Source organism: Caretta caretta, chromosome 1 (assembly GCF_965140235.1).
Source record: "Caretta caretta isolate rCarCar2 chromosome 1, rCarCar1.hap1, whole genome shotgun sequence".
NCBI classification, from domain to species: Eukaryota; Metazoa; Chordata; order Testudines; family Cheloniidae; genus Caretta; species Caretta caretta.
This window is the reverse complement of record NC_134206.1, coordinates 108050365-108065300: the sequence shown is the minus strand read 5'-3', so window position 1 is coordinate 108065300 and position 14936 is coordinate 108050365. Positions and strand designations below refer to the sequence as shown.

At 39.9% G+C, this 14936-nt stretch overlaps 1 protein-coding gene across 13 annotated transcripts in view; it reads right to left on the bottom strand.

The window, feature by feature from the left end:
• The window catches only part of MYO16 (myosin XVI), a 602174-nt gene that overhangs the window by 53921 nt on the left and 533317 nt on the right, over positions 1-14936 (bottom strand). For 11 of the 13 annotated variants that reach the window (XM_075129773.1, XM_075129766.1, XM_048854910.2 and 8 more), the window contains 3 exons: positions 9615-9861; positions 7460-7767; positions 2881-4080 (listed from right to left, as the gene is read on the bottom strand). In XM_075129773.1, the coding sequence (XP_074985874.1) occupies positions 2881-4080; positions 7460-7767; positions 9615-9861 (1755 nt within the window). The remainder of the gene's footprint in view (positions 1-2880; positions 4081-7459; positions 7768-9614; positions 9862-14936) is intronic. The other 2 variants (XM_075129771.1, XM_075129777.1) reach the window with 2 other exon arrangements.

Below are 14936 nucleotides of genomic sequence, written 5' to 3'. Positions count from 1 at the left end.
TAAGAGGGTAGTGAAACACTGGAATGCGTTACCTAGGGAGGTGGTAGAATCTCCTTCCTTAGAGGTTTTTAAGGTCAGGCTTGACAAAGCCCTGGCTGGGATGATTTAACTGGGAATTGGTCCTGCTTTGAGCAGGGGGTTGGACTAGATGACCTTCTGGGGTCCCTTCCAACCCTTATATTCTATGATTCTATGATTCTATGAATTTTTTACATTTCTTTGAACCTGAGCTATGAATAGTTTCTTTTAAATATGGTTGAAGAGGTGGGCATAATGTTTTATTTTGGCATTATTTTGCTTTAAAACAGGCATTGTTTTCAAAAAGTTGTGAAAATGAAAAACATGGAGATTCTCCTGACTGTAGTACTTCTGAAGAATAGTGCCAGTGAACACATTCTCTCTCTCTCACATAGAATCATAGAATCATAGAATATCAGGGTTGGAAGGGACCTCAGGAGGTCATCTAGTCCAACCCCCTGCTCAAAAGCAGGACCAATCCCCAATTAAATCATCCCAGCCAGGGCTTTGTCAAGCCTGACCTTAAAAACTTCTAAGGAAGGAGATTCCACCACCTCCCTAGGCAACGCATTCCAGTGTTTCACCACTCTCCTAGTGAAAAAGTTTTTCCTAATATCCAACCTAAACCTCCCCCACTGCAACTTGAGACCATTACTCCTTGTCCTGTCCTCTTCTACCACTGAGAATAGTCTAGAACCATCCTCTCTGGAACCACCTCTCAGGTAGTTGAAAGCAGCTATCAAATCCCCCCTCATTCTTCTCTTCTGCAGACTAAACAATCCCAGTTCCCTCAGCCTCTCCTCATAAGTCATGTGTTCCATCCCCTAATCATTTTTGTTGCCCTTCGCTAGACTCTTTCCAATTTATCCACATCCTTCCTGTAGTGTGGGGCCCAAAACTGGACACAGTACTCCAGATGAGGCCTCACCAATGTCGAATAGAGGGGGACGATCACGTCCCTCGATCTGCTCGCTATGCCCCTACTTATACATACCAAAATGCCATTGGCCTTCTTGGCAACAAGGGCACACTGCTGACTCATATCCAGCTTCTCGTCCACTGTCACCCCTAGGTCCTTTTCCGCAGAACTGCTGCCTAGCCATTCGGTCCCTAGTCTGTAGCTGTGCATTGGGTTCTTCCGTCCTAAGTGCAGGACCCTGCACTTATCCTTATTGAACCTCATCAGATTTCTTTTGGCCCAATCCTCCAATTTGTCTAGGTCCTTCTGTATCCTATCCCTCCCCTCCAGCGTATCTACCACTCCTCCCAGTTTAGTATCATCCGCAAATTTGCTGAGAGTGCAATCCACACCATCCTCCAGATCATTTATGAAGATATTGAACAAAACCGGCCCCAGGACCGACCCCTGGGGCACTCCACTTGACACCGGCTGCCAACTAGACATGGAGCCATTGATCACTCCCGTGAGCCCGACAATCTAGCCAACTTTCTACCCACCTTATTGTGCATTCATCCAGCCCGTACTTCTTTAACTTGCTGACAAGAATACTGTGGGAGACCGTGTCAAAAGCTTTGCTAAAGTCAAGAAACAATACATCCACTGCTTTCCCTTCATCCACAGAACCAGTAATCTCATCATAGAAGGCGATTAGATTAGTCAGGCATGACCTTCCCTTGATGAATCCATGCTGACTGTTCCTGATCACTTTCCTCTCATGTAAGTGCTTCAGGATTGATTCTTTGAGGACCTGCTCCATAATTTTTCCGGGGACTGAGGTGAGGCTGACTGGCCTGTAGTTCCCAGGATCCTCCTTCTTCCCTTTTTTGGAGATTGGCACTACATTAGCCTTTTTCCAGTCATCCGGGACTTCCCCCGTTCGCCACGAGTTTTCAAAGATAATGGCCAATGGCCCTGCAATCACAGCCGCCAGTTCCTTTAGCACTCTCGGATGCAACTCGTCCGGCCCCATGGACTTGTGCACGTCCAGCTTTTCTAAATAGTCCCTAACCACCTCTTTCTCCACAGAGGGCTGGCCATCTATTCCCCATGTTGTGATGCCCATGCACACATACACACACACATACACACACACATCAGTCTGGCAGTTAGCCAACAAATTGAAAAGACCATACTGGTTCTCCAGAGATGTTATGCTGAGTAATTTTGAGATCTGTTTGTGGTCTTTTGTTTAGAATGTAAGTATTTTTGTAATTTAATTCTATACATATGTTCTCTTAATAGTTGGGATCTTAAAATAATCTAGTTATTATTATTAAATACCTATATTTCCATACTTCACAGAGCCTCCATCAAGAAGAGGATCACATTATGCTAGGTGCAGTACAAACACAAAGGTGGACAATATCTGTGCCACAAAGAGCTTACATTCAAGAGGATAAGTGGCACATGGAGGACAGGAGAGTGGGAAACACAAAAACCTATGCAATGTTTGTGTAAAAATATACATTTTCCTCCTTTGCTTTGTACTATACGAATAAAAAAAAAGTATCGGATATCTCAGACTGCCCCAAGACAAAAATCATTACCTAGCCTACCTTAGCCACAATCAGTTAGCAGAGTTCATGTAGGTGGTGGCAGAGTGGGACTTGGAGAGGGAGCTGATGGAACAAAGGGAGTGTATTCACTGCATAAGCATGACTGTGGAAGAAAGCATGAGGACATTTGTGGGGGAAGTGGATGCTGGAGGCTGGCATAGTTGGTGAAGGTGCAGTTCTGACAGTGTGACAGAAGAGTTACTTACTTACCAGTGCTTTTCAGTTCACTTTTAAATTTAATACCACAACCAAGAGAACTGGCACAAATATTGAGGTACAGATATTGTCAACTGAGTTTATGCAGAAAGAACACATAGTAAGGTGAAGCATTCCAATCAAGCTTACCTTCAGGCTCCCTAATCTTTCTTCCTGCCGCAGACTTTCGAAGCATACTCCGTCCTGAGTTGAACAAGCTAGTTAACTCATCAAGGGGACTGGTCAAGGGTCTTGAGTTTGTAGGGCTGTATGGAAGTGTAGATGATGAGTTGGAGTTTGATTTCCTGTGCTCAGCTCTTACCACCTTTACTGGGGAGTAAGGCAGCTTGGAGAATGGGGAAGATGAACCTCCAACTTGAACAGGACTTGGTCTCTGAGGTACTTTTGATGGATCTGAGTTTGTTCCTGTTTTCCCTGTATTAACCAGAAAAGTAGCACAAGTCTCTAGGGGGAAAGTAAAATGTGAAGAAGGTCGATAGGAAACAGATGGGGGAATAGGAGGAGGTGGGGGAGGGAGAGGAGGAGGAGGAGTTGAAGGAGGAGATACTCTGCTTGAAACACTAAATACAGCCAAACCTGGGGATGAAGGCCTTTCATTCTCCCCTTTCTGGTTTTTGGAATACTGTGGAGATAGAGGACTTGAACCCTCTGACTGCACAGGATATTTTAGATTTGTTTCCAGGACAGGAAGCTTTTTCACTTCTAGTGGTGTTAGGGGTGATTCATCAGAAGCAGGTGAGCATGTTACAGGGGTTGGAGGAAACACAAGAAGTGGGGGCCTATGGGGAAGCAAGTTTGGGAAAGGGGCTGGAATGTCATAAGAGTCTTTATAGCCCACGGCTGCTTGATTATTTGCATCAAGTTCTTCAACTGGTACAGAGTTTTTGCTCTCAAACAACAGCGGAGGAGATCTGGTCACTAATGGAACCATCCCATTACCATTGCTGCCTTCTTCCGGTAAAAAATATTTCATCTCTTCATAAACAGACTCTCCTTGGTCTGGGCTTTCTGGTTCAGCAGAACTATTCATCATAGCATTCCCTACCATTTCAATATACACCGGCTCAGTTTCCTCCTCTTCCTGTGATATACACAAACTCAACATGCTGTGATGTGGCCCATCAGCAGAAACTGCTCTTTGTATTGTCATAATGTCATGACCACCTGTTTTAGATACTACATTTGAATGTTTCACATCCCCAGGCTTTTGGCCAGATATCTCTTCATAAGAGCCACTGAGCTTTGTGTTGGGACTTCTTTTTGGCTTTCTGGGAGGAATCTTTTTCATGGTGCTATAATCATCACTGTGTGGCCTTGGTCGGGTCAATACTGAAAGGGAAATATATATATATTAACAACAGATCAAGGTCTTGAGTCTTCTGCAAGATAACGGCTTACAAAGGTTTTGTACTTAAACCTTAATTCAATAGCATTCAAGGTATTGTAATGAGCTCTGGTCAAAAGCTAACCCACACACATATGGAATAAGAGATAAGACTCGGGACTTTCTGCTTCAAAAACCACTGGCCTCTATCATTGGAGGTGAAGAGATGGAATCTTGCCTTGCTATCAGTAGTATTAAAGTTTAGTCATCAAAGTAATCAGTAATACCGGAACATGAGGGAGGACATTCTCTCAAAGGTTTAGAGCTGGCATAACCAGGTTGTAGTTACCCTCCTCACAGCCTGTGGTGCAGGAGGTGAGGAGGGGAAGTGGATGGCATGCCAGGGGCTATCCTCCACTGGTAATTGATCCCTTAGAACCCTGGCTAGCTGTCACCAGTTAGAGTAGCCCCAGGCTCCACTTGGGGTAGAGAATCATGGAGCTATAGCTGACTCTTTGGACAGACCTCCAATCTGTCATTCCCATCAGAACTTGGGCAAAGTAAAGAATCTGCTCCGATAATTTCACATTTATTTAGCCCATTACCTTCAAAGATGCTAGGTGACTTATAAATTAGTACATATACACTTTCCCTGACTTTCTGAGGAAACTACAATCCGTCAGTGATGTTCCAGAAAACACCCTCCTGGCCCCTATGGATGTAGAAGCCCTCTACACCAACATTCCACACAAAGATGGACTACAAGCTATCAGGAACAATATCCCCGATAATGCCACGGAAAACCTGGTGCCTGACCTTTGTGACTTTGTCCTCACCCACAACTATTTCACATTTGGGGACAATATATACCTTCAAGTCAGAGGCACTGCTATGGGTACCCAGATGGCCCCACAGTACGCTAACATTTTTATGGCTGACTTAGAACAACACTTCCTTAGCTCTCATCCCCTAACAACCCTACTCTACTTGTGCTACACTGATGACATCTTCATCACCTGGACCCATGGAAAAGAAGCCCTTGAGGAATTCCACCATGATTTCAAAAATTTCCATCCCACCATCAACCTCAGCCTAGACCAATCCACACAAGCGGTCCATTTCCTGGACACTACGGTGCTAATAAGCGATGGTCACATAAACACCACCCTATAAGGGAAACCAATGACTGCTATACCAGGACACACCACACGATCCATTGTCTACAGCCAAGCTCTAAGATACAACCACATTTGCTCCAATCCCTCAGACAGAGACAAACTCCTACAAGATCTCTATCAAGCATTCTTAAAACTACAATACTCACCTGCTGAAGTGAAAAAACAGATTGACAGAGCCAGAAGAGTACCCAGAAGTCACCTACTACAGGACAGGCCCAACAAAGAAAATAACAGAACACCACTAGCTGTCACCTTCAGCCCCCAGCTAAAACCTCTCCAGCGCATCATCAAAGATTTACAACCTATCCTGAAAAATGATCCCTCACTCTCACAGATCTTGGCAGACAGACCAGTCCTCACTTACAGACAGCCCCCCAACCTGAAGCAAATACTCTCCAGCAACCACACACCAAAAACGCTAACCCAGGAACCTATCCTTGCAACAAAGCCCGATGCCAACTCTGTCCACATATTTATTCAAGTGATACCATCACAGGACCTAATCACATTAGCCATGCCATCAGGGGCTCGTTCACCTGCACATCTACCAATGTGATATATGCCATCATGTGCCAGCAATGCCCCTCTGCCATGTACATTGGCCAAACCGGACAGTCTCTACGCAAAGGAATAAATGGACACAAATCTGACATCAGGAATCATAACATTCAAAAACCGGTTGGAGAACATTTCAACCTCTCTGGCCACTCAGTAAAAGATTTAAGGGTGGCAATTTTGTAACAGAAAAGCATCAAAAACAGACTCCATCGAGAAACTGCTGAGCTTGAATTAATATGCAAATTAGATACCATTAACTTGGGTTTGAATAGGAGTGGCTGGGTCGTTACACATATTGAATCTATTTCCCTAAAGTTAAGTATCCTCACACCTTCTTGTCAACTGTCTAAATGGGCCATCTTGATTATCACGACAAAAGATTTTTTCTCCTGCTGATAATAGCTCATCCTAACTAATTAGCCTCTCACAGTTTGTATGGTAACTTCCAACTTATCTGTATGTATGTATATATATCTTCTTACTATACGTTCCATTCTATGCATCCAATGAAGTGGGCTGTAGCCCACGAAAGCTTATGCTCTAATAAATTTGTTAATCTCTAAGGTGCCACAAGTACTCCTGTTCTTTTTATATATACACTAACATTAACATAAATAAAAATTGTCATTATTTCAAAGAACCATTTGATTGTAGATAAATGATTCCTCCCTAGCACTGCTGGATACAGAAGGCCCAAACACTGTGCAACTGCTGCAGTTTCACTGAACTGGGATAGAAAGCCTCAAACATGGACTGGAACTCTCCATCCTTTAACTGCTTCTCTCCCCTCTGGAGCACAAGGAGCGGTTTCAGGGGTGGATGGGCCAGAAGGAGGATAGGAAAGATGGAAATAGATCTGACATAGACACATCAACCTAAATTATCAGGCAAAGAGGACATGCAGGGCCTCTAGCCACCATACTAGTGGCTACAGAGTGGTTGTACATTATTTCCCACCCCGATTGCAGCAGAGGAAGGAACTGCTAGCCTCTAGGCAAAATCTGATTACTCAGGCTTAACAAGGGAGAGTGAAAAGCATTTCTTCCTCTTTAATTTGAAGAAGGCAAGGGAGCAAGACTGCTTTAATCAGAATTGCAGTTTACACACTGAATGCTTTGAAACATTTGTGGACTTTCATTCTATTTCAGTATGATCTGCGTACCATTACATCCAAGTTCACCACATGTGAATTCTCATATAAGTCACTTAACTCACAACTAAAGTGACGCTCTCTGGTGTGGTTTATTCTTGTGCCTTCATATTAATGTGGAGAGAAAGAGTAGATAATTTAGAGCTAACCTGGTAAAATTCAACATTCAAAATGTTCTACTTTAGCTGTCAAAAGAATTATAACACTGTTTAAAAGGTAAAATAAAATAGTTAATAGGGCAGAATGGCTAAAATTGACACAGCTCACTTATCTCCAGGGAGAACTCTGTAAATAGGTTTTTGTTGTTGATAAACTAGGAAATTAGAACAAATGAATAGTTATTTTCTGATTTAGAAATTACTGATAAATTGGCAATTTTATTTACTGCCACTGAAGAAATTCTAAGGAAATGAGACTTTATGAAGGCATCTGAAAATGTTTTAAAGATTCAGAGTCAAAAGATCAATGTTTGTGTGGGTTACTTCCTTTCTGCCTAACCTTCATTAGCTGTTTCCTTAGAAGCTGCCGACAGGCAAGCGCTAACGGCCTCGTATGAAGCGCTCAGTCGTGTGTTGGGGTCCCTCTTTGGTTTGGGAGGAGGCTGTTTCCTTGGTGATGGCAGGCTATTACTATCATCCATGCTGAACACAGAGTGCAGGGAGGGGGATCTGATGGATGATCCAGCCACAGAATGTACCAAGACATCCACTGCCATGGGGACAGGCACAGAACTGGAATGAAAATGCTTAGGCGTTCGGCAGCCGGCAAAGCTGTCCTCAGAGACTTTCCCACCCCTATCTTCAGCTCTGAAAACACAGAAAAGATGCCCAGATGCATTATTCAAATGATAACAATGAACCTGTTCATGCAAACATAACAATGGCTTTTTGGTAAACAATCTTCCAACACCCCTGGTGTGCCTAGAGGGTGTGTAGTAATCTTCTGACAAACAAATCCAGATCAAGCTGCTAGCATTCTTCCATTTCCTGTGTTATGATAAAAGAGGACACTGGATCTTTTTCACCCAAATACAGCTTTCCTCAAGCACTTTCATATTGTTGATCAGACATTCATTGAATGAATTGTTCACACTTTGATTGTTAAGCACAATCAAGAGCTAGGATTTCAATCTGAATGATCATTTCTGGGAAATGCATTTTAATAGAAAGTTACTGAGGCAGCAAATGCTGAACTTTCATCACTGTTTTCTAAAAAAGACAACTAGAAATTCTGCTTATGAAATCCAGATCTTTAAAATATTGTAACCTTTTAACAGATGAATTTGGCTTTGTGTTATATCCTACCAAAACACCAAAGTCTTCTTGTTTAAGCTTTCCTCTATTATCATTTTGAGCACAACTGTGGATTTTTCTAACTTATTGTAGTGATTGTACTTAAAATCTCTGCAGTTTCCATTATATACTGGAAAATAACGTTGCTAGCTCAATTCCAACAAGCTGGTGAAAATTAGACCTCCCCCGCACCCCCCTGCACCAAAGTCCTTCAACCTTAAAAAGCAAGAGTTACTTAGATTAAAAGTAACTGAAGACACCTTCCAGATGTCTAAAACCAGCCTTGTAATACAGTGTAGTAACGTACTGTAGTAACTAAAAGATGGCAGTACAAGAACTTTACAAACAAGCTCTCCAGCATTTGTTTTTATAATTGTATTTCTGCATGGCAGATCACCAGCAGAGCTGGATTCAACTACAGGATATAGCCAGCTGCCCATGTAGTACATGAAATAGCTAAAGATGAAAGCTTGGTGCTCAGTGGATAATTTGTTTTCAGTGTAATGTTTAATTACAGTCTTTCCTACAAAGGCATTTCCTTCAGTATTTAATCACTGGGATATCTGAAGTTAATTAAACAGACCCACTGTCATTTTTACTTCAATAAAAATCATCTGACAGAGTCAACGGAGGCAAGGGGGAGCTGTTTCTGATAAGATACAATGAGCTGGAATCAAGCTTCTGTGGAAAAATAAACATTCCTATGATCAGTGAGTTATAGACACAGATAATAAGTTTCTATTACAAAAACCACCTCTCCATGCAGGTATCTGTATAGGGATGGATGCTAGAATATTTGCTAGATTTGCTAGAATAGGTTCATTAAACTTCCAATTAAAGCTAAATGTTAGGCGATTTTTTAAATGAGAAGAAAAGATCCTCTTGGCAATCTATTAGGCACATTTCTCAGTCTGGACTTCACTGCCTTTTTTATGCCTTCATAGCTGTTCCTGTTATCTTGGCACGTATCCAGCTGAATTTTCTAAGTTAGAGTTATTATTATTTATTATTATTTATTTATTAAAGTCTCACTTAAAATCTATTTCACTTATACTGAAACACTATTTATTTTTAAATGCTAAAATGTCTGACAGATTTAAACAATAGTTATTGTATGTGCTGATGCCTCCTGAATCTGATAGCTTGTACATCGTTGCTTTATGCAGCTAAAATTAATTACTTGATTTGGCTTTACAAACTAGAAAAGTATTTAATGAAGACCCAAGAGTCATTTAAGCATTTAAAGAAGCCAGAGTCAAGTTTACATATGAGCATTATTACTGCCATGACTAGCATGGACTGCACTGAGAACTTTAGGAAAACTGATTCCTACAGTTAGAGAAGTTGCTTTCCCTCCTTACCTTTTGGGGGCTTCTTCTTGCCTGTTTCTAACCTCTAACTTTTCCCTACAATAAGCAGCATTCATTTCATTGCGGAGCTGGTCATTTTCCCGAGCAATGTCAGAAGCATTCTGAATGACCAAAGCATCATATGCTTTCAGCCCCATATCCTCTGCATTCTGCAGAAAGCCTTTGATTGATGTGACCTCTTGCTGTTTGATGCTCATCTTCTGTAGCAAACGCTGGCGAGCTAGAAATCCTCTTACAACTGCCATAATGGAAGAAAAAAAGATATAGATCAATGAAAGATAGAATTCAACAATGAATAACTTAATATTATTGTGCATTCAGCTGTAAAATGGATAGTGTGAATAAATATCTAGCAATATTCCTTTATAAAAGGAGAAAGAAATATTAGGCTTTCTCTACCAATTGCATACCAAAATGGACAATATGCATTTTTTGCTCACTAATAACAATGCCTAAACTGAGGCATAGTAATAAACTCATTTACCAGTTTGAGTTACCATTACTCAGTATTTAGTTTCACTGGCAATTTTTCTCCCCTTTGCTTATATCACACTATGAAGCTTACGCTAGGGAGTGTGAGAGGAGAATATTATGGCACAAATTTAAAACATCATTTGGCTCACAATGTGCTAATTTTCTATATGATAGAATGTACAGTTTGTGAACTTCCTCATAGTGGGAAACAATGTTGGCACCTGTCCAATTGCAAAAGAGTTAATAGCCTTTTCTTACATTCATTCAATGTTTCTCTCCTTATTATGTACAAAAATTAAACTCTTAGTCTCCCAACCTATGACAAGAGATTAATAAAAACTGTCTAAGGGGATAGAGTCTCTGGGTTCCATATATTATAAAGAATGTATATTTACATTCTTTGTAATGTAACAGTATCATCCTTTGAATACTAGAGTTTTTCATATGGACATCTGGATACAATTGTTATTTTAGATATATGTTGTTCCAAGAGAGGTGGGTGGATGGAGTTATTGGCCTACCTATGGGGGCAGTAATAATTGAGTATGTGCTGTGGCTTAGTAGGAAGAGTGAGCGAACTGTATTGTACTTTACTTGTAATTTTAAATAATCAACAGAATACTCAGAGTTTGTGGGTGGATATTTTATTCTAAATCAAATTGTATATATACACACACAGTACAAGGAACAGATAGCGTAGTGTGCATAAAGGTCTATTTGCATGAGTTTGGGATGATCACATTACACATGAGTGATGAAGCCATAGGCGAGTTATACACGTCATTTAAAATTATGTTACTAAAATATTCATACTACACCACCATCATGTATATTCTACACACATGTCACACTTTACAAGAAACAATTTCACAAATGTTTTAGAGAATTTTAAAAAGTGCTTGGACTATTTCATAAGTCCTTCTGCCTGAAAATCATGTGCATTAGTTCCCCATAGTAAAAATGTAAAGGATTCAGGGAGAAAAAATAAAATAAAATACATATATTTAAATGTAATACACCCCTACAATCACCAAATAAAGTTTTTCTTTACATTCATGAAAATGTCACAAATTAAAATCACATGTATCGTCTTTTTCCAGGGTTAGAAGTGCAGTGTGTCCCACTAGGAAGCTGTTTTAGGATTATTTAACTGATGCGAGAAATATTTAGGTGATTTTACCACTTTGACTTTCATCTAGTAAGAACACATATCCACATTGAGTCAAATCTCACTCATCTCCTTCACGCAGTTAGTCCCATTACAGCCACCGGAAATATTCCTGTGAGTAAGGTGAGCAAAATTTGACCACAGCCTTTATTCAGTGTTGAGGTCAAGGGAAAAAAACACCAAAACAATGAAAAATATGATGTTAAAGTTTTAAGGTAAAGACATGCCAAAAATCTAAAAAGCATAAGGCTTTTTTTTTTAATTGCACAATTGAATATTTAGCTCTCAGGAATGCCATAGTATAAAATGAAATAGAAAACAGTCATGCTAAACTAATCTACGGGAAAAATGTGTTCCAGGGATGTAAAATGTTACTGAATAAAATAAAGAGGATAAAGCTGAGAGCAACATAAGGTATTTGCTATCACCTTCCTTGTCCTTGTTTATATATTTATAATTAGATTTTCTTAGGGATGCTCAGTGTTTAATTGCTTGAAATGCAGGAAAGGTTAATGTGAATATATCAATATTCTCTGTGTCCAAAATTCACTGGGGTTTGAATTGACCCAGTCTTATCTATTTCAAGCATGTTTATAATGGAGGAATTTGAGGGTTTACATTTCCATTATTGTAGCCAACCATGTCTCAATCTCTCTAGCCACATTTTATAATAAAAGTTGACTTCTTTAACATCAGAAATATTAATGAACTAACCTTATTTAGTTCAAAAGGAAATTAATAGTGAATTTTCTTTTGACAATTTTATGAGAGGCTTCATATTTGACACACACATTACTGAATCTGAACTCATAAAATGCTGGTGTTGAGGAGGTAATGAATACATGCACAGAACATAATCTAGGAGAGTTCACTGCTCTCAAATACACAATATTGAAAGAGCTTAATGATACAGAATTGTTCCTTCACCTGCTGTACTTTCTGAAACATATTTTCAGAGCAAATGGGATATTTGCTAAACATTTAAGCAGAAAATCCTAAATCGCCTTGAAGAAAACACCATATCTCTAAAGCTCTGAAACCTTTTTAACTTTGTTTTAGATATTTTTGTTTTATTTTTTTAAAGATAAATAAAGCAAAAGTGAACCAATGGCAGAGGATAAGAAATATATTTGTGCTGGATAAATCTCCATTATGATTGTTAGCAGGACTGACAGAGGATGGGAAACTGAAATTGACATGCTGGTCATAATATTTTTGATGAAATATGCTGTTTCACTGAGGCAGAGATGTATCGGTTTTGACTAAGTTCATTGAGAAGACAGAGAGAAAGACTTTCTGCACCCATACCGCCTTCCACAAACTTTCTGAATTGAACAGATCTGGTTTCAATCCAAAAACGGACATTTCAACAAAATTCTGTCTTCATTAAAATGTTTGAGAGTTTTTGTTTTCATTCCAATGCAGAACGAAAACAAATTTTGAAACCTCCAATTGGAAGCAAAATACAAGTGTCATCTTTTGGCAGGCTCTACTGTTCATAATGTAGTCCTTACTGCATTGCTTTCCTCATTTATGTTGGCCACCTAAAATATTTGAGGTCCTGAATCTCCAAGGCCAGAGGTGTACCTGATTCTTGAGGGTTCCCTTTGGTACAAAGATTGATGTGTGGAAATTGTGGCGGGTTGTGGATTTGGCTTCCATACACAGATACATTAATTCATACTTTGGCTGGATCATGATGGAAAAACTAAAGGATAATTAGCTTTTCCCTCAGTCCTCCAATCAGTTCTGTAGTTGATTCAGAATGATCAGAACTGCTCCTGGGTAGCTGCCGTACTTGGACACTGAAGTACAAATGTACTGTGATAATCTGAAGTACTTGAGCTCACAACTTCTGGTTTATCTGGGATGGGTCTGGTGGCAATTTTCAGGGAGGGATACTTGGCTGTTTAAGTTGTTTACCTCCTTTCTCCACTACAGTCTGGGCTTGGTGACCTATCAACACATGATGAAAGACTTACCTGTTTTCTCAGGCCTTTGTTGAAGGCAGGGTGGAAAATTACTGAGGGGATGACTGGAAAGATTTGGATGGATGATGTATAAGATTTTTGTATGAGGGCTGTTTTTCTTTTGGAGAACTCTGAGGTGCTCTGTTATAATATTTTATGAAAATGATATACATTTTATACTGTGATTTGAATCTGAGATAGGCACAATGACTACATTTGAATAAATAAATGTAAAACTTCACTTTACCCATTTCAAGACTAGATTACCTATTAGAGATTGTCCACGTCTACAGATTTGAGTCTGTTCTGTACAATCTAATGACTGGTATTTGATGCCGTTGCATTATGCCCTTAATCAACATGTCATAAAGAAAAAGACATGTCTTTAGCTTCAAAAGATCTCTGGCCTGAAGTACAACAAGACTGATGTCCATCAGCCTAAGAGTACCCTACCCCTTGTGTGGCTGTCAGGAGACTCGGTGGGATCCATTTATTCTAGGGGAGAAGGGCCTATGTAAGGTCATGTTGAGTCATACTGCCTCTTGGGGAGGAGCAGAAGGCATTCCAAACCTCTCAAAGCTCCTGGGCTTGCAGTTGTTACATAATTGCAACTACACCTATTTGTGGAGTACAGCTTACTTTGCAGGCTGATGCACGGGTGGGGGAAGTCTGCCTGGGCCTTACTCAAGCCATCTGTGGGACAGGAATGTTCTTTATTCCATCAGCTTCCTCAGACTTCTCCACACGTGTGTAAAGACAGGCAAAATCTGCCCCATAATAGGTGAGAGTTTTCTAAATACTGTTCCTGAGAAAGTGAATTTTTAAATGGAAGTCAAATCTGGAGGCTGGAAACAAGAGGCCAAGAAACTGTATTTTGTGGGGAGCTAAGGAAGCATCCATCCTCCTTATTTAGGATTAAACTTTGCAGATGTCTTGTAAACCTCGTTATTATGGCAGCTGAGGAAGGTCTACTTTGTGGTGAAGTGGAATATTAATGGTCATTGAGTTCAAACTAGATACAATAAGGTGCAGATTTTCAACTTTTCTTGGTAGTCAGCATGAGAGAGAAAGCTGAATGAACCAGTTTTGCTTTTCTAATGCAGATAAATGTGTGGAGGCAATCGGGCTAATTGCATTTAAAGTTAGACATGTGCTTCAATACCTTTTTGAATGGGGGCCTGTGTAAACTAACATCCTCCAAAACCTGAAACATTATTAATTCCTATTATTATTTCCACACAGATGACTTTGTTCCCCTTGCTTCAAGTGTTCTCTCTCTTTCCCCTGCTTTCTCTCTACAACCCCCGTTTAGTGAAGAACAGATCGTTAAAGTGATAGGTTTTTTAAAAATAAATAAATATCCAGGACATTTTTTAGCCAACTACGTGACAACTGTAAAACCAAGACATACTTCTGTCTACTGAGTCAGCTTTTTTTAAAAAAAGTGTTAATGTGAATTGTTGATGCTACAAGCCAACTAAATACATAATGTATAGCGTGAAGGAAGCTGCTTTATACAAAGCAATATTCGCATTTGAAATAGTTATTTGAGATTCTGATTGGAAATAGAACAGAAACTACAGGAAATCAGGAGACAGTCGATAGTATCTCCTTCAAAAAGTGTGCCAAAAATGTCAAAATGACCTTAGTAAAGACACCAACATAAAAGTCAAAGAGAAAAAAAAACAAGCCAAAAGAAAA